At 42.1% G+C, this 27,891-nt stretch overlaps 1 protein-coding gene across 2 annotated transcripts in view; it reads left to right on the top strand.

The window, feature by feature from the left end:
• Positions 1-27,891, top strand: part of ICE2 (interactor of little elongation complex ELL subunit 2) — a 117,744-nt gene that overhangs the window by 70,343 nt on the left and 19,510 nt on the right. For both annotated transcript variants that reach the window (XM_073652802.1, XM_073652803.1), the window contains 6 exons: positions 1,966-2,125; positions 8,965-9,137; positions 13,680-13,908; positions 17,015-17,500; positions 23,663-23,835; positions 25,387-25,516. In XM_073652802.1, coding sequence (XP_073508903.1) covers positions 1,966-2,125; positions 8,965-9,137; positions 13,680-13,908; positions 17,015-17,500; positions 23,663-23,835; positions 25,387-25,516 — 1,351 coding nt within the window. The remainder of the gene's footprint in view (positions 1-1,965; positions 2,126-8,964; positions 9,138-13,679; positions 13,909-17,014; positions 17,501-23,662; positions 23,836-25,386; positions 25,517-27,891) is intronic.

Below are 27,891 nucleotides of genomic sequence, written 5' to 3'. Positions count from 1 at the left end.
CTGTCAGATTCACTTTAAGGAGTGATTAAAAGAATTACAGTATATTCACTTAGACCTATGTATAACTATCATTAGTAAAGCTGTGTGGTCCTATGGATTTTCATCATTATGATATAAGTGAAGATAATTTTTCAATTAGTGAATTTTCACTACCACTGATCTGTTAAAGCATTTGGGTAGAGAACCCTTATATGAAGCCACTTTTAAATTCTGTGCGGAACGAACTATGGTCATTTCCAAAATCATTGTGAGGAACTGATGATTCTAAGCTGGATGATCCTTGTCACTGCAAGGTGATGTTCAAGAAGCTTCAGAATTGTGTAGTGACAGGCTGGAGAGCCAGTTATAAATGTTGCTACAGTCTTTTCCAATTGTGCGGTCAACAATGATCATATGTTATGGCAGCACAAAATATCAAGATTAGGCTCATTGTTGATGATCTTTGTGCACACTGGACAATTTTTAACACCATCACTTGAAAAGAATCAAAACCTAAACATATATGGCCAATGTAAACAGTGGATCTACAGAGCCCTATCAAGGGCAGCAGTTCCCCTGTTGGCACAACCAATATTATTTTGTTTGTTATATATCATAAGCCAGTTTATGATCACAATGATGAAAACTACTGAGTGTACAATAAGTGTCAAGTTATTGTGAGGCTTAAAGGCCAGCGTGAAAACTGCAATATTGCAGAATTAATACAGATCATTATTTGGAAAATTCTAAAATCATAATCAAATTTAAAAATATATAAATAAATATATTCAATATGAAAACTTTATTTGCACAGTAGGTCATTATCTTATGATACATTCCCTTTTAAGGGCTTATTTATTCGGCTCTATAATTGTACTGTAATGTAATTTTATTACCGTCGTCTGACTAAGCGATTGAGTGTACAAATTATTAGTACTTAATATTTAAAGCTTACCTATCACCAATCTGGAACTATCCCCCTTTTTTTTTTTTTTATAATTATATACAAGTAGGCTGTCTTGGACTAGTGCATTTTGTAAATAACACTTTATTAGCAAAAGAGGCATAAAAAATGTCCCTAATATCCCCATAAAGGACCTGACTTTCTATCAAAAGTCAGGTCTGAACTTCTGAGTTGTGGCATCCCACAACCCCGCTTGTTCTAAAAGAGCAAGTTCTGGCTACCATTCTGGTAAGTGGCTACTGAATGGTAACATTCATAACCACTTAGCAAAGGATGCAGCTGTGCTGGGTTACTGTAAGGCTTGAAATCTTGTGATAACATGTGAGATCTTGTGTTTTCATAGTGAGGAGGACCACGGAGGGTTGCAGGATCCCACTCTACATGCTGAGACCCCACAAACTGGAAGTTCAGACATTACTTTTGCTAGAAAGTCAGGTCCTTTATGAGGGTTTTAGAAACCCTTCTCACCGCTTTTGCTAACAGATGTTTAGAAAATTCTCCAGTCGAGGTCGCCCACTCCTACATAAAAAGGGAAACCCCAGACTTGTGATGGGTACTTATGAGGTGTAAGACTTCCTTCACACAAAGTTCTTTTTCTAGGGTTTCTTTTTTCTTTTCTTTTTTTAGAGGGTGGGGGGGATCCAAGAATCTTTATTTTTTTTAATAAACATTTCCTTGTATCTTTCAACTCAATTACAGCAACAATAACGTTTGCAGTGCCAGCAAAGTGAATGAAATTTCTTAAATTTCTTGTTTTTTTCTTTTGCAAATTTGAACCATCAAAGGTTTTTTTTTCATATCTGAAGCACGTCAATTATTTCAGAGTTTTTGTACCATTTTTCACCCATTGAAATGAAAGGATAAAAAACTCAAGTGAGAATGCATCAGAAAAATATTCTAAAATGTGCATATTATACGCAGAGCTTTTCCTGCAGAAAAATCTGCTGCAAATAACGTGTGTACACATATCCTAACAATTTTTTTGCTTGCTTATTTATATTGTGTCTCTTGCTGTTTCACAGGATGTGAGTTCGGATCCAAACATTTCTAAATTGGCCTCAAAGTATTGTCCACAGGTCGTGCTTACTTCCCAGGTCTTGTTTACCCTCCTTAACAACCATGCTCCTGGTTACAATGAACAATGGGAGGTTCCTGTGTGTGTGAAGACGATTAATGGTAGAGGTGAGCGAAAACGAATGTAATAAACTGAATGGATGTTTTGTTAAGGCCCCCATACACATTAGACTAACGTCAACTGAACCTGCAATGTCCAACTCAAAGAAAGGGAGGCCACACCCTCTTTGCACTAAGTGCAGGTAAGGCTGTGGCCTCCCATTAATTGAGCTGGACATTACACTTATATAGCGTCCCGTTTGCTGGGTATCATATTCGGGACGTGATCCTGTTCGGCTCTTGATATAACTTTGACACATGGTTAGGTTTTAACACTAGAGGCTAGGACCATCCAAATTTGGGTACACCTTGACACTGATGGTATGAGTTTTACTTTTCTTTTTTTTATCAAACACCGTGTTTACTAAGTATCCTATGCTATTTATATGCACTATTGCTTTTACTTACAGTGGCATGTAAAAGTTTGGGCACCCCCGGTCAAAATTACTGGCATTGTAAACAGTTAAGCAAGTTGATGATGAAATGATGTCTAAAAGGCCTAAAGTTAAAGATGGCACATTTCCTTTGTATTTTAGGCGAAAAATACGTGTATATTTTCATCTTTTACATTTTAAAAAAATACAAAAAGGAGAATGGTCCGATGCAAAAGTTTGGGCACCCTGCATGGTTAGTACCTAGTAGCTCCCCCTTTTGAAAGTACCACAGCCTGTGAACACTTTTTGTAGCCAGCCAAGAGTCTTTCAATTGTTTGAGGGATTTTCATCCATTCTTCCTTGGAAAATTCTTCCAGTTCTGTGAGATTCCTGGGTTGTCTTGCATGCACTGCTGTTTTGAGGTCTAGCCACAGATTTTCAATGATGTTCAGATCAGGGGACTGTGAGGACCATTGTAAAACCTTTATCTTGAGCCTTTTGGGGTAGTCTAGTGTGGATTTTGACGTGTGTTTAGGATCACTATCCATTTGTAGAAGCCATTCTCTTTTCAACTTCAGCTTTTTTACAGATGGTGTTATGTTTGCATTAAGAATTTGTTGAAATTTCATTGAATCCATTCTTCCTTGTACCCATGAAATGTTCCCCATGCCATTGGCTGCAATAAAATCCCAAAACATGATAGATCCACCCCCATGCTTAATGGTTGGCGATATGTTCTTATCCTGAAATTCTGTGCTCTTTTTTTCTCCACACGTACTGTATCTTTGACCATTGTGGCCAAAGAGTTCTATTTTAACCTCATCGGTCCACAGGCTTGTTTAGATGTTCTTTTGCTTACTTGACGCTGAATTTTATAGTGAGGATGCAGGAGAGGTTTTCTTCTGAGAACTCCTTCATGAAGGCCATATTTGTGCAGGGGTCTCTGAACAGTAGAACAATGTACCACAACTGCAGAGTCTACTAAATCTTTTGCAGTCGAGCGAGGTTTCTGATTTGCCTCTCTAGCAATCCTACGAGCAGCTCTCACTGAAATTTTGCTTGGTCTTCCAGACCTTCTCTTGACCTCCACTGTTCCTGTTAACTGCCAATTCTTAAATAAATTTTTAACAAAGGAAAGGGCAAGTTGAAAACGCTTTGCTATCTTCTTATAGCCTTCTGCTTTGTGGGCCGCTATCATTTTAATTTTCAGAGTGCTAGGTATCTGCTCAGAAGAACCCCTGGCTGCTGTATTTTGGCACAAGGGTAGAAGAGGCTGGGTTTTTATAAAGCTGGGAAATTTGCATCACCTGGCCTTTCCTAACGATGATGGAGCCATAACTATAACAGGCTAATTAACGTCTGAAACCTTGGTCAAAGTTATCTGAGCACACAAATTTGGAAGGGTGTCTAAACTTTTGTGTCGGCCCATTTTCCTTTTTTGTATTTTTTTTTAAATGTAAAAAATGACTATATATATATATATATATATATATATATATATATATATATATATATATATATATATATATATATATATATATATATATACTGCTCAATAAAATAAAGGGAACACTCAAATAACACATTCTAGATCTGAATGAATGAAATATTCTCATTGAATACTTTGTTCTGTACAAAGTTGAATGTGCTGCCAACAAAATCACACAAAAATCATCAATGGAAATCAAATTTATTAACCAATGGAGGCCTAGATTTGGAGTCACCCCCAAAATGAAAGTGGAAAAACACACTACAGGCTAATCCAACTTTGATGTATTGTCCTTAAAACAATTCAAAATGAGGCTCAGTATTGTGTGTGGCCTCCACGTGCCTGTATGATTTCCCTACAACGCCTGAGCATGCTCCTGATGAGTTTGCGGATAATCTCCTGTGGGATCTCCTCCCAGACCTAGACTAAAGCATCCGCCAACTCCTGCACAGTCTGTGGTGCAACGTGGTGGATGGAGCTAGACAAGATGTCCCAGATGTGCTCAATCGGATTCAGATCTGGGGGAACGGGCGGGCCAGTCCATAGCTTCAATGCTTTCATCTTGCAGGAACTGCTGACACACTCCAGCCACATGAGGTCTGGCATTGTCCTGCATTAGGAGGAACCCAGGGCCAACCGCACCAGCATATGGTCTCACAAGGGGTCTGAGGATCTCATCTCGGTACCTAAATTGCAGTGAGGCTACCTCTGGCGAGCACATGGAGGGCTGTGCGGCCCTCCAAAGAAATGCCACCACACACCATTACTGACCCAGTGCCAAACCGGTCATGCTGAAGGATGTTGCAGGCAGCAGATCGCTCTCCACGGCGTCTCCAGACTCTGTCACGTCTGTCACATGTGCTCAGTGTGAACCAGCTTTCACCTGTGAAGAGCACAGGGCGCCAGTGGCGACTTTGCCAATCCTGGTGTTCTGTGGCAAATGCCAAGCGTCCTGCACGGTGTTGGGCTGTGAGCACAACCACCATCTGTGAACGTCTGGCCCTCATACCACCCTCATGGAATCCGTTTCTAACCGTTTGTGCCGACACATGCACATTTGTGGCCTGCTGGAGGTCATTTTTCAGGGCTCTGGCAGTGCTCCTCCTGTTCCTCCTTGCACAAAGGCGGAGGTAGCGGTCCTGCTGCTGGGTTGTTGCCCTCCATGTCTCTTGGTGTACTGGCCTGTCTCCTGGTAGAGCCTCCAGCCTCTGGACACTATGCTGACAGACACAGCTAACCTTCTTGCCACAGTTCGCATTGATGTCCCATCCTGGATGAGCTGCACTACCTGAGCAACTTCTGTGGGTTGTAGAGTCCGTCTCATGCTACTATGAGTGTGAAAGCACAACCAACATTCAAAAGTGACCAAAACATCAGCCAGAAAGCATTGGTACTGAGATGTGGTCTGTGGTCCCCACCTGCTGAACCACTCCTTTATTGAGGGTGTCTTGATAATTGCCAATAATTTCCATCTATTGTCTATTCCATTTGCACAACAGCATGTGAAATTGATTGTCAATCAGTGTTGCTTCCTAAGTGGACAGTTTGATTTCACAGAAGTTTGATATACTTGGAGTTACTGTATATTCTGTTGTTTAAGTGTTCCCTTTATTTTTTTGAGCAGTGTATATTTTTACCTAACATACAAAGGAATGTGTCATCTTTTAACTTTAGGCCTTTTAGAGATCATTTCATCTTCAACTTGCTTAACTGTTCACAATAACAGTAATTTTGACTAGGGGTGCCAAAACTTTTACATGCCACTGTACATGTGTGTATGAAAATTTGTTCACTGTATGATTTTTACGAATGCAATGTCCACATCTAGATAGGCATCTTTGCATGCCAGGACCACTTCTTTTCTGCACCCATATCACACCTGGTGGTAGTGGCTTAGGGACAGCCATAAATGTCAGAATACCATGATGGCATATTACAAGTATCTTTATTTGGAAATACCCAAGCACATTCCATCAGAACAAGGTGACGATACCAATCACGACAGGTCACATTATAGTCAGTGATTGAAATGTGGATAAAAAGATAGCTCTGGAGACGGACAGAAATCAAGACACAAGGCTGGCTCCAGAACAGACACGCAGAGAAAGAAGAGAATCCACCAGAACCACCTTTTGAACCACAAGCAGACCTAGATCCTCACAAGTATTGTCAAGTGGGAGAGGCTCCTTGTGTTTCTGTGTCTTTGTAAGTGGGTAGGTCAAGGTACTTTTACTGATGTTTTTCATATATTGCAATTGTGTATAATTTTTTCATCTAGATTTCATATTGATTGTTATATGTTCGACATTTGCTAATATACTTTTATTGTAAATTTTTTTGTTAGGCAATAAATTTATTAGATTTTATTATATTAACAGTGTTATGAATCAGCACACGCGTGTGTACATATGAGTGCAGAGAAACAGAAATACAGGAAAAGGTGTTAAACTAGTCAACCCTTAGGGACCCGAAAAAAACAGGAGAATATTATATTAAAATATTGATATTCTGCTGCCCTTTACATTGGCGATCGAGCCAGGAGAACCTCCAGGACCTCTGTAACATTGGGGAGCTGATTCTGCCCCACGTTTATCATTAGAATATGAACATTTTTGATACCCACTAACAGACATACCACTGATTTCCTCAACGTTCAGTGATATATTCATTTTAATTTTTATTTCATAAATCAATACTTCTCGTGAAAATCAGCAACTTTGTAATTCATCTTATCAGAATAATTTGCTTCTTTCTCTGACAGGATTGATCAGTCATTATAAAATTTCTCAACACTGAGGTAAAATCTGTATTCAGTGAAGACCGACTTTCCCATTACTGAGATGGGATATGGCAGCTGCTACTGATAAGATTCTATCTACATGGGAGGAGCTACAATCAGAGCTCCTCCCTTCTACACATGATCTCATCAGTAGCGCCTGCCATCTCCTATCTCCATCATGGGAAAGTCAGTCTTCACTGAATAATACAGATTTTACCTCCGTATTGAGGATTTTGATAACTGATCAATTCTAGCAGAGAAAGAAGCAGATTTTTCTGATAAGATATAATACAAATATTGTTGATTTTCAGGTGTACTATTGATTTTTTAAATAAAAATTAAAACGATAGTTACTGTTTAAGTGATGTTTTAAATACAGTATGATCCTTGTACTGACAAGGCTGAATGTATCCATTTTTTGCCACTTTTTTTTTCTTATAATAAGAGGTAAAATGTGTCTCACCACCTTTGAACTTGACCCAATCGCGTCCCACTTCATCCCCAACCTTACCACTATCTTCATCCCAACCCTAACCCATCTTTTCAACCTGTCACTAACAACTGGTGTCTTCCCCTCATTCTTAAAACATGCCTAGATCATACCCATCCTCAAAATGCCCTCCCTTGACCCATCGTCTCTGACTAGCTATCACCCCATATCACTTATCCCCATGCCTCAAAACAACTGGAACAACATGTCCACTTTGAACTGTCCTCCACCTCTCCTCCTGCTCTCTCTTTGACCGCCTCCCAATCTGGCTTCCGACTGCACCATTCTACTGAAACTGCCCTGACTAAAGTCACCAACGACCTACTAACCGCCAAATCCAAGCGACACTACTCTGTCCTCCTCCTCCTGGACTTTTCATCTGCCTTCGACACCGTGGACCATTCACTCTTACTCCAGACTCTCTCATCTCTTGGCATCACAGACTTGGCCCTATCTTGGATCTCCTCATACCTAACAGACCGGACATTCAGTGTCTCCCACTCACACACCACCTCCTCATCTCTCCCTCTATCTGTCGGTGTCCCCCAAGGTTCAGTCCTAGGACCCCTCCTCTTCTCCATCTACACCTTTGGCTTGGGACAGCTCATTGAGTCTCACACGGCTTTCAGTATCACCTCTATGGTGATGACACACAGATCTACCTCTCTGGACCCGACATCTCCTCCCTACTAACCAAAATGCCACAATGTCTATCCGCTATTTCATCCTTCTTCTCTGCTAGATTTCTAAAACTTAACATGAACAAAACAGAATTCATCATCTTTCCACCATCTCATTCATCCCCTCCACCCGACCTATCTATCAACATCAATGGCTGTTCACTCTTCCCAGTCCCGCAAGCTCGCTGCCTTGGGGTAACCCTGGACTCTCTCCTTCAAACCACATATCCAAGTCCTTTCCACGTCCTGCCGACTCCAACTCAAAAATATCTCCCGGATCCGCACATTTCTCAACCACGTATCTGCAAAAACACTATTGCACGCCCTCATCATCCCCCGCCTCGACTACTGCAACCTCCTGCTCTGTGGCCTCCCTTCCAAAACTCTTGCACCCCTCCAATCTATCCTAAACTCTGCTGCCTGACTAATCCACCTGTCCCCCTGGTATTCCCCTACCTCTCCTCTCTGTCAATCCCTTCACTGGCTCCCCATTGCCCAGAGACTCCAGTTCAAAACCCTAACCACGGCATACAAAGCCATCCACAACCTGTCTCCTCCAGATATCTGTGACCTAGTCTCCCGGTACATACCTACACACAACCTCTGATCCTCACAAGATCTCCTTCTCTACTCCCCTCTTATCTCCTCTTCCCACAATCGCATACAAGATTTCTCCCGTGCATCCTCCCTGCTCTGGAACTCTGTACCCCAACATATCAGACTCTTGCCTACCTTGGAAACCTTCAAAAGGAACCTGAAGACCTACCTCTTCCGACAAGCCTACATCCTGCAGTAACCCTCCCTCCACCATACCGCTGCACGACCAGCTGTACCCTCACCTACTGTATCCTCACCCATTCCTTGTAGACTGTGAGCCCTCGTTGGCAGGGTTCTCGCTCCTCCTGTACCTGTTCTTGTATGTATACCCCTTTTTCACATGTAAAGTGCCATGGAATAAATGGCGCTATAATAAATAATAATATCATCTAGTATAAGTCACATTGGCATATCTTTTTTTTTTTTTTTGTCTTACCAGATGGTAAAGAATGTAAAGTGGTGTACATGGATTCCCCTCTTCCCAAGAAAGAGCTGAGCACAAGAGAGAAAAGCCGAATGTTTCATGAGGTTGTTCTGGACAAGTTCATGGTGAAAAATTCTTTGATTCCTTTGAAAATTATTTCTCTGGACAGAGATAATGGAATTTCTCATGTGAGTATATTTTCTTCTGGATACATTACAATGAATTCTAGAGTTGTTGCAGATCGATTCCCATGAACCGGTCCCACAGCCAGATAAATAATTTATGGCCATCAGACTGGAGCCCTGTGAACTAACTCCTGTCTGCCCTGTGAAAAATCCTGGCTTCTGTTTTCATTAGCTGGACTGGCGCGATATCATTGTTGTGGTGTGACGCACACATGACGTTGCGCCAGACCTTTTTACGTTTTCCAGGACCAGGCGAAGAACCTGGAGCTCAGCAGGATGGGAATGGGGCAAATACCTGCAAAAGAAATCTACATGGTAGTGGAAGGATGGAATAGAATTGAAAGAGTAATAACCTGACCCTGTAAGGAATTGAGACCAAATCCCTTTTTTAGACCTGTTTGGAGGAAGAACAGAATCCTATGGGTGGAGAAACCAACTAGGGAAAACCGTGCTCTTCGACCAATGTCTGACTAAGGTTTTTGGGTTTAGAACATTAAATGACAGACATGGATAAATCATAAGACCTCAAAACTTGACTTGAACAACATGACATAAGGCTCAGGTAAAGTGTTATGTAATAGAGCATTACTGGAAAGAAAGCTGGTTTGAAATTGAAGAATCCACAAGCAGACTGATGAGGTCAGCATACCCAGGCACTGCAAGCCGAGTGCCTTGACTTTTTTTATTACTTGGGGCAGGAGTGGAAGAGGATGGAAAAGGTAATGAAGAGAGAACCATTTCTAAGGAATGATTTGAGTGTCAACTGCAAGGGCCAAGTAGTCTTGCCTTCTTTCCACATATTCTGGGAATTTGTGGTTCATATGGAATACAAAGGGTACCACATACAGATGCACCACCTCTGGCAAATCTGGTAAAAGATGTCCAGGTGGAGTCAGCACGATCCAGGGCCTCATTTTTTTTAGATGAGGAAGTCCATTGCCCATTGTCTACTCTCAATACACGAATTGCTGAAGAAATTTATTATTCTCCTTTACACAGTGTGAAATCTAGGAAGCCGACTGCAGTGCCCCATGGTGATTCCATTATGACCCTGAAGGTGGTGGGCAGGGGATCTAATTAAAACGGATGACCCTCCGATCCCGAAAATTGACCAATAGGAAAGCTTTTTTTCTTTGACCATGCGCCTCACATAGTATGGGGACTATCGCCCACCCACCTATGAGACGTATCTATTGAATTGACTAGCCAATTGACAAGCAGGAATGAACGGTTTGGGATGTTTTCCCCTAGAGCAGCTCTCTGCATATCTGTGTGGTTAGGATGGTAGTCTTATCTAAAGAAGCCAGGAATTTGTCGCAAGACACAAGTATCTCCTGTTTTAGGGGACACGTAAAATTGGGCATGAAGGATGGTTTCATGGCAAAATTACCTGTCTTGGGGATTTGAAACCTGCTTCATGTAATAACTCTGCCCCTTGTACTAAAGTATGGTAGCTACTAGGATGATCTGCGATCACAGATTAAGACATTACTTTTACTGCGTTGAAACTTATTACAGTAAGTTCAAGCAAAATTGGTTATAAACAACAGTTGTCTGGCAGAATCCTCCTGAGATATAGATATGTTGCCTCAGAAAAAAAAAGGGGTTGGAGCACCAAGCAATGTATAGTTTTGAATTAACTCCTAAATAGATGTAGTGGGCGAAGAGTATAGCCAACATGCTAGCTTACAGATGCTGTTGCAGTGTTCAGCTGCTTCAGCTACTAAGAGCTTCTTCAGTTGGAGAGTCTGTACTGGTGTCTTGAGCTGGACAGACAAGGGATTCTGTTTTATGCTGGAACAATTGATAACAATTGAGCAATAAGTATTGACAGATCAATATTAGGAACAGTAGCTGTTGTGAGATAGGAGCGAAGTACCTCCCTCCTGGAATCCTGCTGTAAGAGAAGATTATGCTTCTGGGCAAGCTGCGAGATTGGTCCTGCAGCAGTGTCCCTCCAAGATGCTGGGGATTGATAAGGGAGCACATACCACGTGGGAAAGAACCTCGGCATGGTAGAGAGCCACAACAGCATGTGTAAAGGCCAGGTGAAAGCAGTGTTGGTAAAAACACTCCATGGCATGTGGGAGCATTACTAATACAAGTTTCTTATCTTTGAGGGGCATCTGTCGGCTGCTGAGGGGCATTCATCTAGGGAAAAGCTTGTAACCCTTGAATTCAACTGAGGAAATAGACTTATTTGGAAACTGAGCAATGGCCGGAGAGAGGTAAAAGAAAAAGGGATCCACTAAAAAGGGAGCTCTGTACTCACGTGTTTTATCTTTGGGTGTGTGCAGAGTCACCTCTTTGGTAATCTCCCACATAATTTAGGGGTTATCAGCGCATCATACTTGCAGCAGCAGGGTAAAGGGATAGGTGACCTGGAGGTGGACTAGGCACAGTGCTGATGTCTGGCTGGCCTCCTAGTACCCTCAGTAGGGTTTGACTGGCGTGATCATCCACGATGAAGACATCATGGAATCGAAAATTAAAGGAGGAGCCTCCATCACAAACTAAAATAAAAGTTCAGCCAAACCTGCTATCTGGTCATGTCTTAAACTGTTTAGCCTGAATGGAGAGAGCCTTGTTTGGATGAAGGATGTTCTTAAGTCAGAAGGATATTAAAATTAGGGGGTTTTTTTTGCTTTTTGGCTTATAAATTTTCACTATTTACCAAAGCCCTTATAAGATCACTTAGTGTATAGTCCTTCCATGCAGTATATTGTGCAAGCAAGATAAAGCTGTTGCTTCCCCTTTCTACATTGTGTTTTGAACAATTCCATTTCTTTAAATCACATTGTATAGGAAGCATCTGTTTCTGTGGTATTGGAAGTATAAACGTATGGGAAAAATGGGTTTGTCTCTTTTTGCTGAATGTGTCTATTTAGCCCCAGATAAAGGTTTTGCATGAAATAAACCCAGTAAATCTGGAAGTTGTGGGAGTCTGCGTTAACCTTTTAAAAACAAAGGCTTTGTCTGTGTAGGGGAGAGGAATACATTACTCTGCATAGTGCATATTTTAGAATAAAGACCTTACGACAAAAACATTTACTGTACTACATACGTTTTTTTGTCATTTTTTTTTTAGGCAGACAAAAGTATGTTTCACATATGAAATAAATGACTGATGTAATTATTTACTAGTGTCCCACACATGCCAACAGAGCCCCTAGATCAAAGGGTGGTTGATTGGTGACCATGATCCCAATGACATACCAACTTAGAAGACTTTCCCAATGGTAAATTCTGGTCTGTCTCTTAAAAGTACACCTTTAGGAACTCACAGCTTTCTACACCTACGTTTGTGAGAGGAGAATAAGTTTTGACCAGTCTGTTTCTTTTGGAGGAACATAGAGACATATTCTATGAAGGCCAATCATAGCCAATTCCTTAATGGTAGATACTGCTCCAACAGTGATTGCTGAACGTTATTCATTCATCGTATTTATGTGGTCTTTGTTGACTCAACAAACTTTGCATAAATCATTAGTACAAGCAAATAGAATTCATTTTGTAATGCATATGATCAGAGAAAATTGCTTCTTTTTCTACTTCTGAACCACTTTTCTCATCCCCCATTCTCCATGAACTTGTCATTCACTCTGAAAAACCGCCAAAATCCAAATCCATCTTGGCCCAATCAAGGTGGACTGTCAGCTCACTGAGGTGTCAGATTACAGCTGACTATTAAAGTCTATAGCAAGAGGATAAGGGAGAAGCAGAGTGAGCAAGAGAGTAAAATAGTGAGCAAGACAAACACATAGATATATGCTGCTGCTTTCTAGCCATTTCTTTATTTTAACCCCAAAGTTGGATTCACAGCTACACTACTCAGTGCTACTTTGTGATGTCATCCATTCAGCTGTGCTTTTGGGGATGTTCTACAGAGAGACAGGAGAGCAGGAATCTCTCATGTCTCTGTGTATGGGACACATGATAGTAGTTATTCTTCATAAAAAATAATGCAGGAATCCATGTGATGGCCAGAGATAGTATTATTCCCCATGTACACCCACAACACCTTATTGTGGAAAATTGCCTACATCTACAGGTGTGTATTAAAGGGGTTGTACACTTTTAGCTAAAAGTGGTTAGAAAGTCCTTCTTTTTATACTTTTCTTCCCAAAATTGCCCTTAAAATTGTTTTTGCGACTCCAGTCTTATAATGATCTCTTTGCCTGTGTTTACCAGTTTTATCTACATGGGTGCCTTCATGGATTATATAACCTTATTGGCAGAAGGTTTTCTGGTTTCTAACTGTACTTTTTGCAGCTTCATAGATAATATTTTTGGATATTAAACAAATTTCTTTCCGTGGAAGTTCTCTGCATAAATCAAGACTCTATAAAGACTGAATGTAATGGCTTATATTGAACTGTGTTTTATAGCATACAGTACATTTTTTACTACCTGATTCCTATTATCTTGTTAATGTCGTTGTTGTTGTCTTGTAAATAACTAATTTATTATGGACTGCTGTCATCGTTTTAGATTGCTCCCCTATCGATCTGCTGTCCCTTTATTTTATTTATTTTTTCCTTGTAGGTTGAAGAACATAATGCAAGTAGGAGTTTGCCACGTGAGGATAAGGATTTTGAGAGTGATTTGACAGAATTGGAGACGTTTGGATCTGTGGATAAGGATGCAAATTCAGATACAACTTTATCTGGTCCAGAGTCGCCGGAAGCGTTTCAGTGCTCCCTTAAAACATCTCTGCAAGACAAATTAGAAGCTGACAAACAGATCATCAACACCTCAAACCCAGATCAGTTTTGTAAGACCATCATTGTTAGAATCTGTGTCTTGTCAGTTGTGCTACTTGTGTGCATTTTAGGCTTTCTTCACACTATCTTCAGGAGCACAGTATGCTCTCCCATACATCTTTTGTCCGAAACTGATCCGTGAAGGAAAATAAACCTAAACCTTCCCTTAAAGCGTAATCATCATTTTTATTTCCCAAATCAGTAATACTCATAAGATATATTACAAAGTTACTTAATTTTATCAGAGAAATCTGCTTCTTTCTCCACCAGGACTGATAATTCATTTTCAAAATTCTCAATTCTCGGGTAAAGTCTGTATTCAGTGAAGAGACTTTCCAATTACTGAGATAGTAAATGGCAGCTGCTACTGATAAGGTTCTCTGTAGGGGAGAGAAGGGAGGAGCTAGAGACAGAGCTCCTCCCATCTACATAGAATGTTATCAGTAGCAGCTGCCATCTCCTATTTCTTTAATGTAAAATTCTGTCTTCACTGAATACAGATTCTTCCCGTGAATTGAGAACTTTGAAAATGAATGATCAGTCCAGTAGGAGAAAGAAGCAGAATTCTCTGATAACATATATTGCAAAATTTGTTTTATTTCCGTGTACACTATTCATTTATAAAATAAAAATTAAACGACGCTCACTCTTTAACCGCTTCCTGACATATGACGTACAGTTGCGTCATATGTGGGGTGCCTGATTTTGATGCAGGCTCGCAAGCCGAGCCCACTCTTTCTTGACAGATGATGGCTGAATTATTTAGCCATCATCTGCCTCTTAACAGCCACGGGTGGAGCTGAGCTCTGCCCGCTGCCGCTAACCTGAAATGAAACACTCAATCTCTGATGGCAGCATTTAATTCTTTGACAGCCAGCCTGTAGCTGGCGTTAATGGCAGACCATTGTTTGAAGTCTTACAGTCTGACAGACTCCATGGATGGAAGATTTATGACTTCTTGAAAAGAAGGGCGGCTATATATGTCACTGATATATTTTTAGAAATTTATTTATGTACATTTTGAGTTGTTTAGTTGTTATTCTCACTTTAACAGATGAGAATCAATAACTGAGATGGGAAAATTTGTTTTTCTTTTACAGTCATGGCCAAAAGTTTTGAGAATGACACCAAAATTATATTTTCACATGATCTGCTGGCCTCTGGTTTTTATTAGTGTTTGTCTGATGTTTATATCACATACAGAAATATAATTGCAATCATATTATGAGTACCAATAGGTTATATTGACAGTTATAATGAGTTAATGCAGCTAGTCAATATTTGCAGTGTTGCCCCTTCTTCTTCAAGACCTCTGTAATTCCCCCTGGCATGCTCTCAATCAACTTTTGGACCAAATCCTGACTGATAGCAGTCCATTCTTGCATAATCAATGCTTGCATTTTGCCAGAATTTGTTGGTTTTTGTTTGTCCACCCGTCTCTTGATGATTGACCACAAGTTCTCAATGGGATTAAGATCTGGGGAGTTTCCAGGCCATGGACCCAAAATCTCTATGTTTTGTTCCATGAGCCATTTAGTTATCACCTTGGCTTTATGGCAAGGTGCTCCATCATGCTGGAAAAGGCATTGTTGGGCGCCAAACTGCTCTTGGACGGTTGGGAGAAGTTGCTCTTGGAGGACATTCTGGTACCATTCTTTATTCATGGCTGTGTTTTTAGGCAAGACTGTGAGTGAGCCGATTCCCTTGGCTGAGAAGCAACCCCACACATGAATGGTTTCAGGATGCTTTACAGTTGGCATGAGACAAGACTGGTGGTAGCGCTCACCTCTTCTTCTCCGAATAAGCTGTTTTCCAGATGTCCCAAACAATCGAAAAGGGGATTCATCAGAGAATATGACTTTGCCCCAGTCCTCAGCAGTCCACTCCCTGTACCTTTTGCAGAATATCAGTCGGTCCCTGATGTTTTTTCTGGAGAGAAGTGGCTTCTTTGCTGCCCTCCTTGAAACCAGCCCTTGCTCAAAGAGTCTCCGCCTCACAGTGCGTGCAGAAGCACTCACACCAGCCTGCTGCCATTCCTGAGCAAGCTCGGCACTGCTGGTAGTCCGATCCCGCTGCTGAAACAGTTTTAAGATACGATCCTGGCGCTTGCTGGTCTTTCTTGGGCGCCCTGGAGCCTTTTTGACAACAATGGAAGCTCTCTCCTTGAAGTTCTTGATGATGCGATAGATTGTTGACTGAGGTGCAATCTTTGTAGCTGCGATACTCTTCCCTGTTAGGCCATTTTTGTGCAGTGCAATGATGGCTGCACGTGTTTCTTTAGAGATAACCATGGTTAACTGAAGAGAAACAATGATACCAAGAACCAGCCTCCTTTTAAAGTGTCCAGTGATGTCATTCTTACTTAATAATGACTGATTGATCGCCAGCCCTGTCCTCATCAACACCCACACCTGTGTTAATGGATCAATCACTAAAACGATGTTAGGTGCTCCTTTTAAGGCAGGACTGCAATGATGTTGAAATGTGTTTTGGGGGTTAAAGTTCATTTTCTGGGCAAATATTGACTTTGCAAGTACAGTAATTGCTGTTAAGCTGATCACTCTTTGACATTCAGGAGTATATGCAAATTGCCATTGCAAAAAATGAAGCAGTAAACTTTGGAAAAATTACTATTTGTCTCATTCTCAATACTTTTGGCCATGACTGTAGTTGCATAATTCAGCACACACAGATATTCTCCTAAGAAAGACAAAACCTCAACTTTTACTTCTTCAATATTCTGGTTTCAGGTTTATTAACCTACTGGAATGATTGACATCACTGTAGTTGTTCAATAATAAAATGAATCATCAAAAATACAAATTGCCTAATAGTTGTGCGCACCTTGTACTGCAGACAAACAAAGAAGTTTTGTTAGTGATAACTAGTTTTATCTTAGAAAATGACATAGGTTTTCTTACTTGGCAACTTCTGCTTTTCTTTATATTTCAAAAGTTTAATTTGAGTTACTTTATAACCTAACAAGCTTGTTTAGAATTAGGATGGTAGGTAATGAGTATTGCTTAGCCGTCAGTGATCACTACATATGTACAAGTAGTCTGCACGATTATCTGTAGTGATTGAGAGGTAACACTATTCTTGTTCCTTCTTATAAAGGTTACAGTTCAGATGAGGTCAGCAATATGAAGAAACAAAAAAAGAGTAATAAAGAGGAGTTGGATCTGAGTCTAGACGCTGACAACAAGTTGAGAACAAGCTCTACGCCAAGCACTGGCACCCAACCCACCACCAGTAGTGACAGTGACTCAGATGATGGCAAACTTGTGATTGACATTGATTGTAAGATGAACGAGCCCAATAATGTGGCAGTCACACAGTCAGTGACTACTACTCCAAGTGCCCCTAGGCAGAGAAAGACTGCTAGGAAGATTTCTAAAGATGTTGATCCTTTAGGGCAGATTCTTAAGATGCAAACACAGCTTCTTAGAGCAGACACAAAGAAAATGGAACAGATGAGCTCAGTAAATCCTGAGAAAAGTGAACATTCAACTCAATCTGCACCCAATTTCCAACAGATTCCCCCATGTTCATCCCTGGAGTCTCAGAGGAAAGTTCAAGTTACTCAGTCAAGTAATAATAAATGTAAGTATAGTGGTGAATTACCTGTTTAAAGCAGAACTCTGCAGTAAAGGGGTTCTGCCATAATAACAATTTATCACCTGGCCACAGAGTAGGTGATAAGTGCTTGATTAATTGGGGGGGGGTCTCATCAACACAAAGGTGCTATGTCCTCTACTCTATTTGAATGGATCAGTTGCTCATGTACTTTACTGCTCCTTTTATCTATGGGGCTGATGAAGATAGCCAAGTACGGCACTTTGCTGTCTCTAGCTTTTAATTTTAGTAGCCCATTTCTTCATGTTATACTCAAAGGGGTCCAGAATGCTGAATTAAAGCAAGTTCTTAGACAACGTACAGAGGCCAGAAATAATCATCAACATAAGTTCTCCAGTGCAAAAACCCTGACAAAGTACCGTATTTTTCGGACTATAAGTCGCACCGGACCATAAGGCGCACCTAGGTTTTAGAGGAGGAAAATAAAATAAAAAATTTTAAGCCAAAAATGTGTTCATGATGCACTTTTAAGGGGGAGGGAGTCTTCTGCTGACACTGGTGTAGGGGTAATGTCCCCCAATTCTGACAATATCCCCCATCCTGGTATATATGCCCCCCCCCCCTTCCTTTTATACGTGGTCCCCATCCCCATCCTGGTATGCATGGAACTCCTCCATCCTGGTATGCATGGCACCCCTCATCCCTATCCTGGTATGCATGGCACCCCTCATCCTTACCCTGGTATGCATGGCTCCCTCATCCTTGTCCTGGTATGCATGGCACCCCTCATCTCTATCCTGGTATGCATGGCACCCCTCATCCCCGTCCTGGCATGCATGGCACCCCTCATCCCCGTCCTGGTATGCATGGCACCCCTCATCCCCGTCCTGGTATGCATGGCACCCCTCATCCCTGTCCTGGTATGCATGGCACCCCTCATCCCTGTCTTGGTATGCATCGCACCCCTCATCCCTAGCCTGGTATGCATGGCACCCCTAATCCCTGTCTTGGTATGCATGGCACCCCTAATCCCCATCCTGGTATGCATGGCACCCCTAATCCCCATCCTGGTATGCATGGCACCCCTAATCCCTAGCCTGGTATGCATGGCACCCCTAATCCCTATCTTGGTATGCATGGCACCCCTAATCCCAGTCCTGGTATGCATGGCACCCCTAATCCCTATCCTGGTATGCATGGCACCCCTCATCCTTACCCTGGTATGTATGGCCCCCTCATCCTTAGCCTAGTATGCATGGTCCCCCTAATCCCCATCATGCTGCACATAAAAAAAAAATAAACACTCCTACTCACCTTTCATTTCTCCTCCAGCGCTGCGTCCTGTCTGCCTTCACTGATCTCTCCATGTGAGCCACGCATGATGTCACTACCATGCGCGGCTCACAAGGAGAGATCAGCTGCCGGAAGTCACTGCTCCCCATTCCGGGACTGTGCGCAGGGAGCAGTGACTTCACTCTCCTTCATAGCCGGCACACAGCGGAGCGCGCTGCGGCTCCTGCTGCTGCCGGGTTATCTCGTGTGCCCGCTTATTAAAGGGCATGAATATTCACCCCCTCCCCACGCCCATGGGCGTGGAGAGAGGTTGAATATTCATGCCCTTTAACAGCGGGCACAGGTGACTCCGGCAGGAGCCGCAGCGCGGCTACACTGTGTGCTGCTATTAAGGAGCATGAATATTCAGTGCTCTCCACGGGCGTGGGGAGCAGTGAATATTCATTTTCTTTAGCAGCGGGGACAGTGTAGGCTGCAGCGGGCGGCTGCTGCCTCCTGTGCCCCGCTCCTCCACCGATACCGCTCCCCACACACCCCACATATATACGCCCCCCCCCCCCAACATTTGGACTATAAGGCGCACCCCCCATTTTCCTCCAAAATTTTGGAGGAAAAAAGTGGTTCTTATAGTCCGAAAAATACGGTATTCGCAATGTATCAGCTTCCTGGACCACTGTGAGTAACACTTTAGTGAGGCTTATATTGTCATTAATTACATTAAGACTTGATTTTACAGATTTTGACTGCTGTTGTGACCTGTTCACAGTTTTCCAATATTGTAATTCCTTATAAACAATTGTAAAATAATTGCCTGCAGTAATTTCACAATGAAAAAAACAAAACTAAACTTTTAATTATGCACATTGGCAGAATATGGGCACTGCCCACAGGGGCAACTCATGGTTGCTAGTCTTGTGCAAGACTCCAGCACAATTGCAAAGTAGATTTTTTTTTTTAAATGGCAAAATATAATTGGAAGTCTTTTTGTGACATTTTACAAGATCTGACATGCATGAGATTTTTGATGTCGTGGGAAATATTTGACTTCACAACTGGGTATTTCTGTGATCTTCCTTTTTTTGCTATTTTTGTAAGAACATAAATGTAAATTCTGCTTTTAGGCTCAGTTACATTTCTAACGCTTCCTTTTTTGAGTGGATTCTGAGGCTTAAGCATTACTCACCCCCACTGATTTGTTCTAGTGTCCCTGTTGGTCTCTGCTCATTGGGTGCTTTGCCAGACACTGGCCACAGAGGTGACTCTCTTTCATGGTGTAAATTATGCAGAATTTGTCGGACGCGTTTGGCCACATCTTGTCTTTTAAGAAGTTGGCGGAGCTGTCTGGAACTTGCGTGAAAACGGAAGAATTTTGCTACATTTCAACCAGTTTTATGCCAGAAGACTGTAAATACTGCTTGATGAATCGGGGCCTATATTCAAGAGTTTATTTTCAGATCCTTTTGTGGCGCCCCTGTGGGTTCAGTCGCTACCGAGGTACTACATCTCACCCAGAGGTGTGGTACCCCACTCTCAGGTAAGGAAGGAGTACAGCCCGGACCCACCTACCTGCATCCAACACTACACCACTCCAGAACAGCAGGCGGGGCAAGATGCACGTGTACAATGCTAAGCCCTGCACCTGGTTGGAAGGGGGGGAACCACGAGAGGGAGAACCATGTAGTGGGTGTGGGTGGAGGAAGTAGATCATGGGAGCACCTTCAGGAAGGAGTATAAAAGGAAGGTAAAAGGTTCTAGAACAAGCCAGTCTCCTGCTCCAGTGCTGGGAGCAGGAGTGCAGTGTGAGTACAGAGGAGAAACAGGTGGGAGTGGGAGCTCAGAAGGAGCTCTGCTCTGGAGAGAGGAGAGCAGGCCTAGTCTGAGAGGCCCAGGGGAGAGAGGACGGGAGCAGAGGGAAGGCTCCTGAGACAGAGGGGATCCTAGGGGCACGGTGAGTGCAGGAAGCCACCCGTGCGCCCAAATCTACACGGACGTGGAGGGATCAGGCCGCATAGGGGACCGACCCCTAAACTCGTGGAGAAGAAACAGGCTCAGTTAGATAACTGGAGGCTACTGTACTTTCAAGGTGCAGCTGCCCACTACCACAATTACATCGCCGAAAAGGTGGCCGCATAGGGTCCAGGGAACTGCACGTCGCCCAACAAGATCCGAGTCTACTGACTTGGGACACTGATTGTGAGGAGCAGGGCAGGAGGGCGAGAGCCAGCGCAGGAAGACGACTGAGAAAGAAACATAGAACGGGGTCCCGTTTAAGTACTCCTGAAATACCTGAGAGCAGCTGAACCCCTTCCTTGTTGAACGCAGGACGACATGGGTAGTTATAATCTGGCAGTTGTAACCAGGAGCAGTGTGATAACTGTGAGTAAAACCTTGAAGACTGCACTCCACTGTGTCCTAGAATTATTGCTGCACCATCACCAGCCCTGCACTACACTGCATAGCAATATCTACCTCATAACATCACTATACTGCCCTGGAGCTTAGCTCTGCCTGTGGAGAGCTGAACCAACTCTGCTGCGTCACTATCAGCTCCCTAGGATCTGCACTGCAGCGGCGGCCCCATATAGTCGCATACCACAGGTGGCGTCACGAGCATTATCTATAAAAACTTTATTCCCCTTCTACTTTTTCCCCTTTAGTTGACCGCCCTGGGTCACGGACCGGGTCACTGCCACCGTGACATCCCCCAGCATTGACCGGCCCGGCTGCCGAGTACCCCACGGCCCAGGGGGCACGTCACTTTTTCTTGCCAATGGGATTGAAACATACAAAGAGAGAGTTAGATGGTACCTCCAGGATCATCTGGTCGAACCCTCTGCTCAATGCAGGATTCACTAAACCATCTCAATCTCAGACAGATGTCTGTCCAGCCTGTTTGAAGACTTCCATTGAAGGAGAACTCACCACCTCTCGTGGCAGCCTGTTCCACTCATTGATCACCCTCACCATCAAAAAGTTTTTTCTACTATCTAATCTGTATCTTCTCCCATTCAGTTTGATCCCATTACTTCTAGTCTTTCTTTGTGCAAATGAGAATAAAGCTGATCCCTCTACATTGTGACAGCTCTTGAGATATTTGAAGACTGCCATCAGGTTTCCTCTGTCTTCTTTTTTGCAAGCTAAACATTACCAAATATTTTAACCGTTTCTCATAGGACATTGTATGTAGACCGGTCACCATTCTGGTCTCTCTTCTCTGGACTTGCTCCAGTTTCTTCATGTATTTTTTAAGATGTGGTGCCCAGTACTGGACACAGTATTCCAGATGAGGTCTGACCAAAGAGGAGTAGAGGGTGTTAATTACTTCGTGATCTAGATTCTATGCTTCTCGTAATGCAACCCAAAATGTTTGCCTTTTTGCTGCTGCAACACACTGTTGACTGATGTTCAGTCTGTGATCTATTAGTATACCCAAGTCTTTTTCACATGTGCTGTTGCTTAGCCCTATTCCTCCTAATCTGTATATGCTTTTTTTATTTTTCTTGTCCAGATATAGGACTTTGGATTTGTCCCTGTTAAAAACATTCTGTTCGTTGCTACCCACAGTTCCAGTTTGTTTAGATCTTTTTGAATCCTCTCTTTCTTCTCTAGTATTAGCCATCCCTCCTAGCTTTGTGTCATCAGCAAATTTAATCAGTTTACCCTCAATTCCTTCATCTAAATCTTTGATGAAGATGTTGAACAACACGGGGCCCAGGACAGAGCCTTGTGGTACACCACTTGAGACATTCTTCCAACTGGATGTGCAACCACTTATGACCTCTCTTTGGGTCCGATCACTAAGCCAGTTATGAATCCACCTAACAGTTGCTTTGTCCATTCCATAGTTGGTCATTTTTTCAATAAGGATGGTATGAGATACTTTGTCAAATGCTTTCTGAAGTCAAGATATACCATATCCGCTGCATTTCCCTGATCCACAGTGATTCTGTCATAGAAGGAAACTAAGTTAGTCTGACATGACTTATTAGTTACAAACCCATGGCTCTGGTTAATCACTTAATTCTCATAAAGGTACTTGCATACATGTTGTTTAATAATTTGTTCAAAGATCTTTCCTGGTATAGAAGTAAGGCTCACAGACCTGTAGTTCCCTGGGTCCATCTTCTTCCCCTTTTTGAAGATGGGGACAACATTCGCTCTTCTCCAGTCTTCTGGGAATTCTCCTGTTTTCCAAGAATTTTCAAAGATTATGGAGAGTGGTTCAATAATTTCCTCTGCTATCTCCTTCAGTACCCTAAGATGTAATTCATCTGGACCTTGAGACTTGAATTCATTTATGTTAGCTAATTATTCCCTCACTATCTCTTTCTTTATAGATAGTGTGGATTCTTCTATTCCTTCAATAGTACAGTGAAGATCAGTTGATATTACATTTACTTTCTGAGAGAAAACAGATGCAAAATAATAATTTTAAAACTTCTGTCTTCTCAGCATCATTTTTAACCACATTACCATTTTCATCCTGTAAAAATTATGTAGCATCTTTGACTTTTCTTTTACTTTTGACATACCCCCAAAATCTTTACTTATTGCTTTCAACATCTCTTCTAAGCCTTAATTCATCATCAGCTTTAACTAATCTGATGCGTGCCCTACAGGTTCTGCAGACAGCATTATATTCTTCTTTAAATATGCCTCCCTCTTTCCATTTGATAAACATTTCTTTCTTCCTTTTTAGCATGTGTTTAAGTTCTGTGTTCATCCTTCCTGGTTTCCATAAATACTTCTTATTCTTCCCTCTTTTAAGGATTAACAATTGTGCTTTGATTGAATGCAGTAGGTCTTACCTGCATTGAATAGTTCTCGTAAAGCAGTATATTTTTGCATATATTCCTTTCCATGTTTCGTTCTCAGATTTTTATCTGTTCTTTATAGACTTGCTTCCTAGTGACCTTATGACCTTGCAAGAGGATGCCTCTGAGTACACTGTGGAGCCAGAAGAAAACTGCGCATACAAGATGTTCAGCCTGGATGATATACTGCTGCTACTCAAGAGTACTGTGCACACGGCCAAGACTCATCGCACAGTGAAAAAAATAATCAAATTGGTAGATTATCTTTACAAAAAGTCTGATTTTATAGATCTTTTGTAAATTGCACCCTGTTTTCTGTGTGATAAATTGTATTTTTTTGCCTTGAACAGTGAGGTGCATTTAAATTAATACATTTCACTCTCTTACTTTTTGCATCTTATATTTAAAGGTGTTGTCCAGAATTAGAAAAACAATGCTGCTTTCTTCCTGAAATATCGCCACTCCTTTTAGAGGTTGTGTGTGGTATCACAGTGTAGACCCATTCCCTGTAGTGGAGCACTGTATTCTGGACAACATGCCTTATTTCCCCTTCAGAATTGAAATGTGCTAAGCTGAACATGCACAAGATTCTATCGTAATATATTGGGGATGCCTAGGCAAAATGAAAATTTTGCAGGTGACTTGCGACTGTAAAAAACAAAGTGATATTCAAATACCGGCACCCAACTGGATCCAGTGCTGGCCGCCCATCATCTACGTCTACACAGGAAGAAGAGACGTCCCTATTCTACCAGCGACAAAATCGCTGTGGCCTGTGATTGGTTGTAACAGTCAGGTGAATTCAGCCTTTTATAGGAAAAGATGACATTGGATAACACGCTTCTGATGTAACCTGATTGTTGCGGCGGCCCTGCCGCTGGTGGAATGGTGACGTTTCCTGTGTATACACAGACCATGGCGCAACCGGTGCTGGATCCAGGTAGGTGTGGGAAGGTGAGTATCATTTGGTTTGTTGTTTTCTACAACTGTAAGCCACCGGTGAAATTTTCATTTTGCTCCGACAACCCCTTTTAAGGAGATGAACCTCTGACAGATTAAATCCTACACGGTCATTGCTGAAAAAAAAACTGCTAAATCCCCAACAGTCCACTGTGATCTATTTGTATCTGTTTTGAAAATGTGATATGGCATTTATGGCTAAAAACAGAGTCTTTCTAGGTCAAAATAAACATGCATGCTCAGCCGGTCCGAGCAGACATATTTATGGCAGCTTAACGGTTTAATAAAATAAATTGATCTCTTTAGCTAACCACTGTTCTTTAATTCTCCATAATCATGCGGGTTTAGTCTGTCTGATCAGGCATGTTTGAAGCGAGTGGTTGCCAGGTACCTCTTGTGTTGCTGGTCTTCCAAGGAAGAATTGGATCAGGCAGGCTGAAATTCATGCTTTCTGTTCCTACACTTAAATCCAACAACCCTATCAATGGCATGCAGCAGATCTCAGGAACGCTGAACCTACATACTGGCCTTACGGAGGTGACAGCTGTCAGCTGAGTGCAGACATCTTAAGCAGCGGCTTATCGCCCAGAGAAAAAAAATGCTTAACTAGTAAATGGAAATTGCTTTATTCTCCATGACCTCATTTGTCGGGGAGTGGTTGGGTGTTTTTTTGTTTTTTTTTAGCACCCCCAACTCCTCAAAAATCCCTTACGAATCAGGTTGTCAGACTGTCCTCACCCTGACTGTTGTGTGTATGGAGGCCTTTAGTATTGAGAACAGCTGTCTGCGGCTTCTTTCCAGTAATGCTGATAAGAGCAGTGTGACCAAATGTATTTTCTTTCTTAGCAAATTCCAGTCTTTGTGCTCACGAAGGTGAATTACCAGACCTGCTATGGTGTGGAGTCGCTGACTGAGAGCGAGAGGTGTCGATTATGGACTGAAAGCCTAGTGCACTCTCATTGTGAACTCTATGTTGGTGAGTGAAGTCTTTCCTTTGTGCTTTTAATCAGTGTCATCAATGCGCTTGGAAATTCATGAATGCTAGATGCCTGTGCACTAAGCCACCATACTTATACATAGCTATCTTTATTACTTGCTGTGTCCATATAAAATTCATAAAGCAATTTCTATAGGCCGTTAATAATTGATATAGGGTGGATATGAGGAGTGGCCATTACCAGGCTTGTGAGGGGAACAGGTATGGTGATCAGGTTTCTTAATTATACTTAGCTAGTCTGGTTAAAAATTGACAAATCTCCATTAGCTACATAGCTAGCTGTTTGTTCCAGGAGAAGTTATGAAAACTAGGGTCGGTGGGGGGAGATTATTTATGACCCCATAAGAGCAGTCAGATAACTGTCCTTAAAGCTCCACTCCAGCTTTTTTTTATTGCAGCTGATGTGGTGCCACTGATTTTGGGTCCCTGCACTTAGTCTCATACTTACCAGCTGCCGTCTTCAGCAGTTCTCTGTGCTCCTCCTGTCAATCTCCAGCAGTTGGTGACCCTTTAGATCGTGCCAGTGTTTGATGGAGCGATCCGAAGGCCACTTCTCAATGTAAGTCTACGAGAGCCCGACCGAGGATCCCGTAGACTTACACTGAGAGCTTGTGACTGTTACCTCTAACTTTCGGCTAGTCAGAAATTGCAGTCACAAAATGGCGATGTGGGACCGGAGCAGCGCTGAGAAGAGCAGAAGACTGCGGCTGGTAAGTATAATATTAGGGGCAGGGAACTTAGATTAGTAGCACCACTCCAGCGCTGTAATAAAAAAGGCCGAGAATGATGCTTAAAAAGCAACTTGACATCAGCAAATTTATTATTAATCTGACCCCACGCTCCTGCAGGCAATTGAATGATATTAATAATGTTGTTTCTAGCTAAGCAGTACAATTATTGTTGCGGCTTATGGAATAAAAATGTGTTAACTTGTGTAAAAATCTGTTACTCCGAGTCATCGGGGCGGTACAGCCTCCTGCCGAGTCATCTTTGTAAACACGTCCTTTCTCTTTTAATTGATTGCTCCACGGTATAGTGATGTCAGAGCAGATGTTTCTGGAATCCCGCACATGTTCTTTTACGGTCCGTGCTTAGAACGCCTGTGTCATGTGCAGTGAGTTGCAGTGTAAACTCCTCAGCCTCATCAAGCTTACTGCACATGATTAGGAGCAAGTTGGTAAGGTGGGTTAACGCTGCGCACACCCTTACAGATGCAATATATTTAGTTGTCTGCAATCTTGTGCACTGCAGTTGTCTATCAGTACTTAAAATATGGTAAGTAGTGGTGGAAAGTCTCCATGTGCTAAAGAAATGCTACAACCTAAAGTGCCCGGGCAGATTTGAAGCTGGGCATTATGTTTGAGCGGTGTGAGTCAGAGCAGCCCACTCATCCTGTGTGATTACTGCATTTCCTCTTCTCTGTGTTATGTTTAGTGGTTTCCATAGTAAAGCCCCTCCCTGTGGCGAAGTCATATTACTGTGCTGTAGCTTTTTCTATATCGGTGCTCCATTTCTGTTGCATTGCACAGTAAATACAATCCACATTGTAGGCTCATAAGAAAAGATCATCTGAAAATATACGATCCCTGATGAAAGCTGTCCTTATGATGTGATAGGTGTGAGACGTCCCTAACTGTCCTAAGTATATAGACTCGCTGATGTCTGCTGCCATCATGGAAGTATTCCCGGGGGTCTGCCATTGTGCTGGTGCCCCTCCTTTTCAGGACTGAGTGTCAGGCATCCAGGAGCAGCATATCACTGACCCCAGTATACACAACGTCCTCTGTAAATGTCACCCCTGTAAACTTTCATCTTTTGAACTTCTCAGTTTCAGATCTCTGAAACCACATACTATATTACAGCGTACACAGCAGAGCATTGCCCTTCCGGACATCCTGAATTTGCATCTTTGGTTTTGCCAAAACTCTGATAAGAAACGTGCTGTTCATACATACAGTGTATAGTTTATTTCATGATACCTTCTCTGTTGTATACATTTATATATAGGGCAGTTCTTCAGAAATGTATACTTTTGATAGTCTCTCTTGGATTAATAATTTATTACTATTCCTTGTCTGTTACTTTACTGCCTTAACGTTTGCTTGATTCTCTTTTTGCTTGTTCTGTATGGGCTATTAAATGGAGTAAGACTTTAATCCACTTCCAGATATCATCTGAGTCAGAAATTACTGACGTGTTAATCACAATTTGAGCAAAGGCCAGATGACTTAAGGGGAAATTGTTGGGAAAGCAGTGTAAATGGCAGAATAGAGCAGTCTACTAAGAGATGGCCATTATAAAAGTATACATTACTAGGCTTTGTTTTTTGCATCCAAAAGAATTTTGGATCTTAT

This window comes from Phyllobates terribilis, unplaced genomic scaffold (assembly GCF_046119375.1).
Source record: "Phyllobates terribilis strain yellow unplaced genomic scaffold, ASM4611937v1 Scaffold_11__3_contigs__length_659146591, whole genome shotgun sequence".
In the NCBI taxonomy this organism is placed as follows: domain Eukaryota; kingdom Metazoa; phylum Chordata; class Amphibia; order Anura; family Dendrobatidae; genus Phyllobates; species Phyllobates terribilis.
This window is presented reverse-complemented; position numbering and strand designations above follow the sequence as displayed.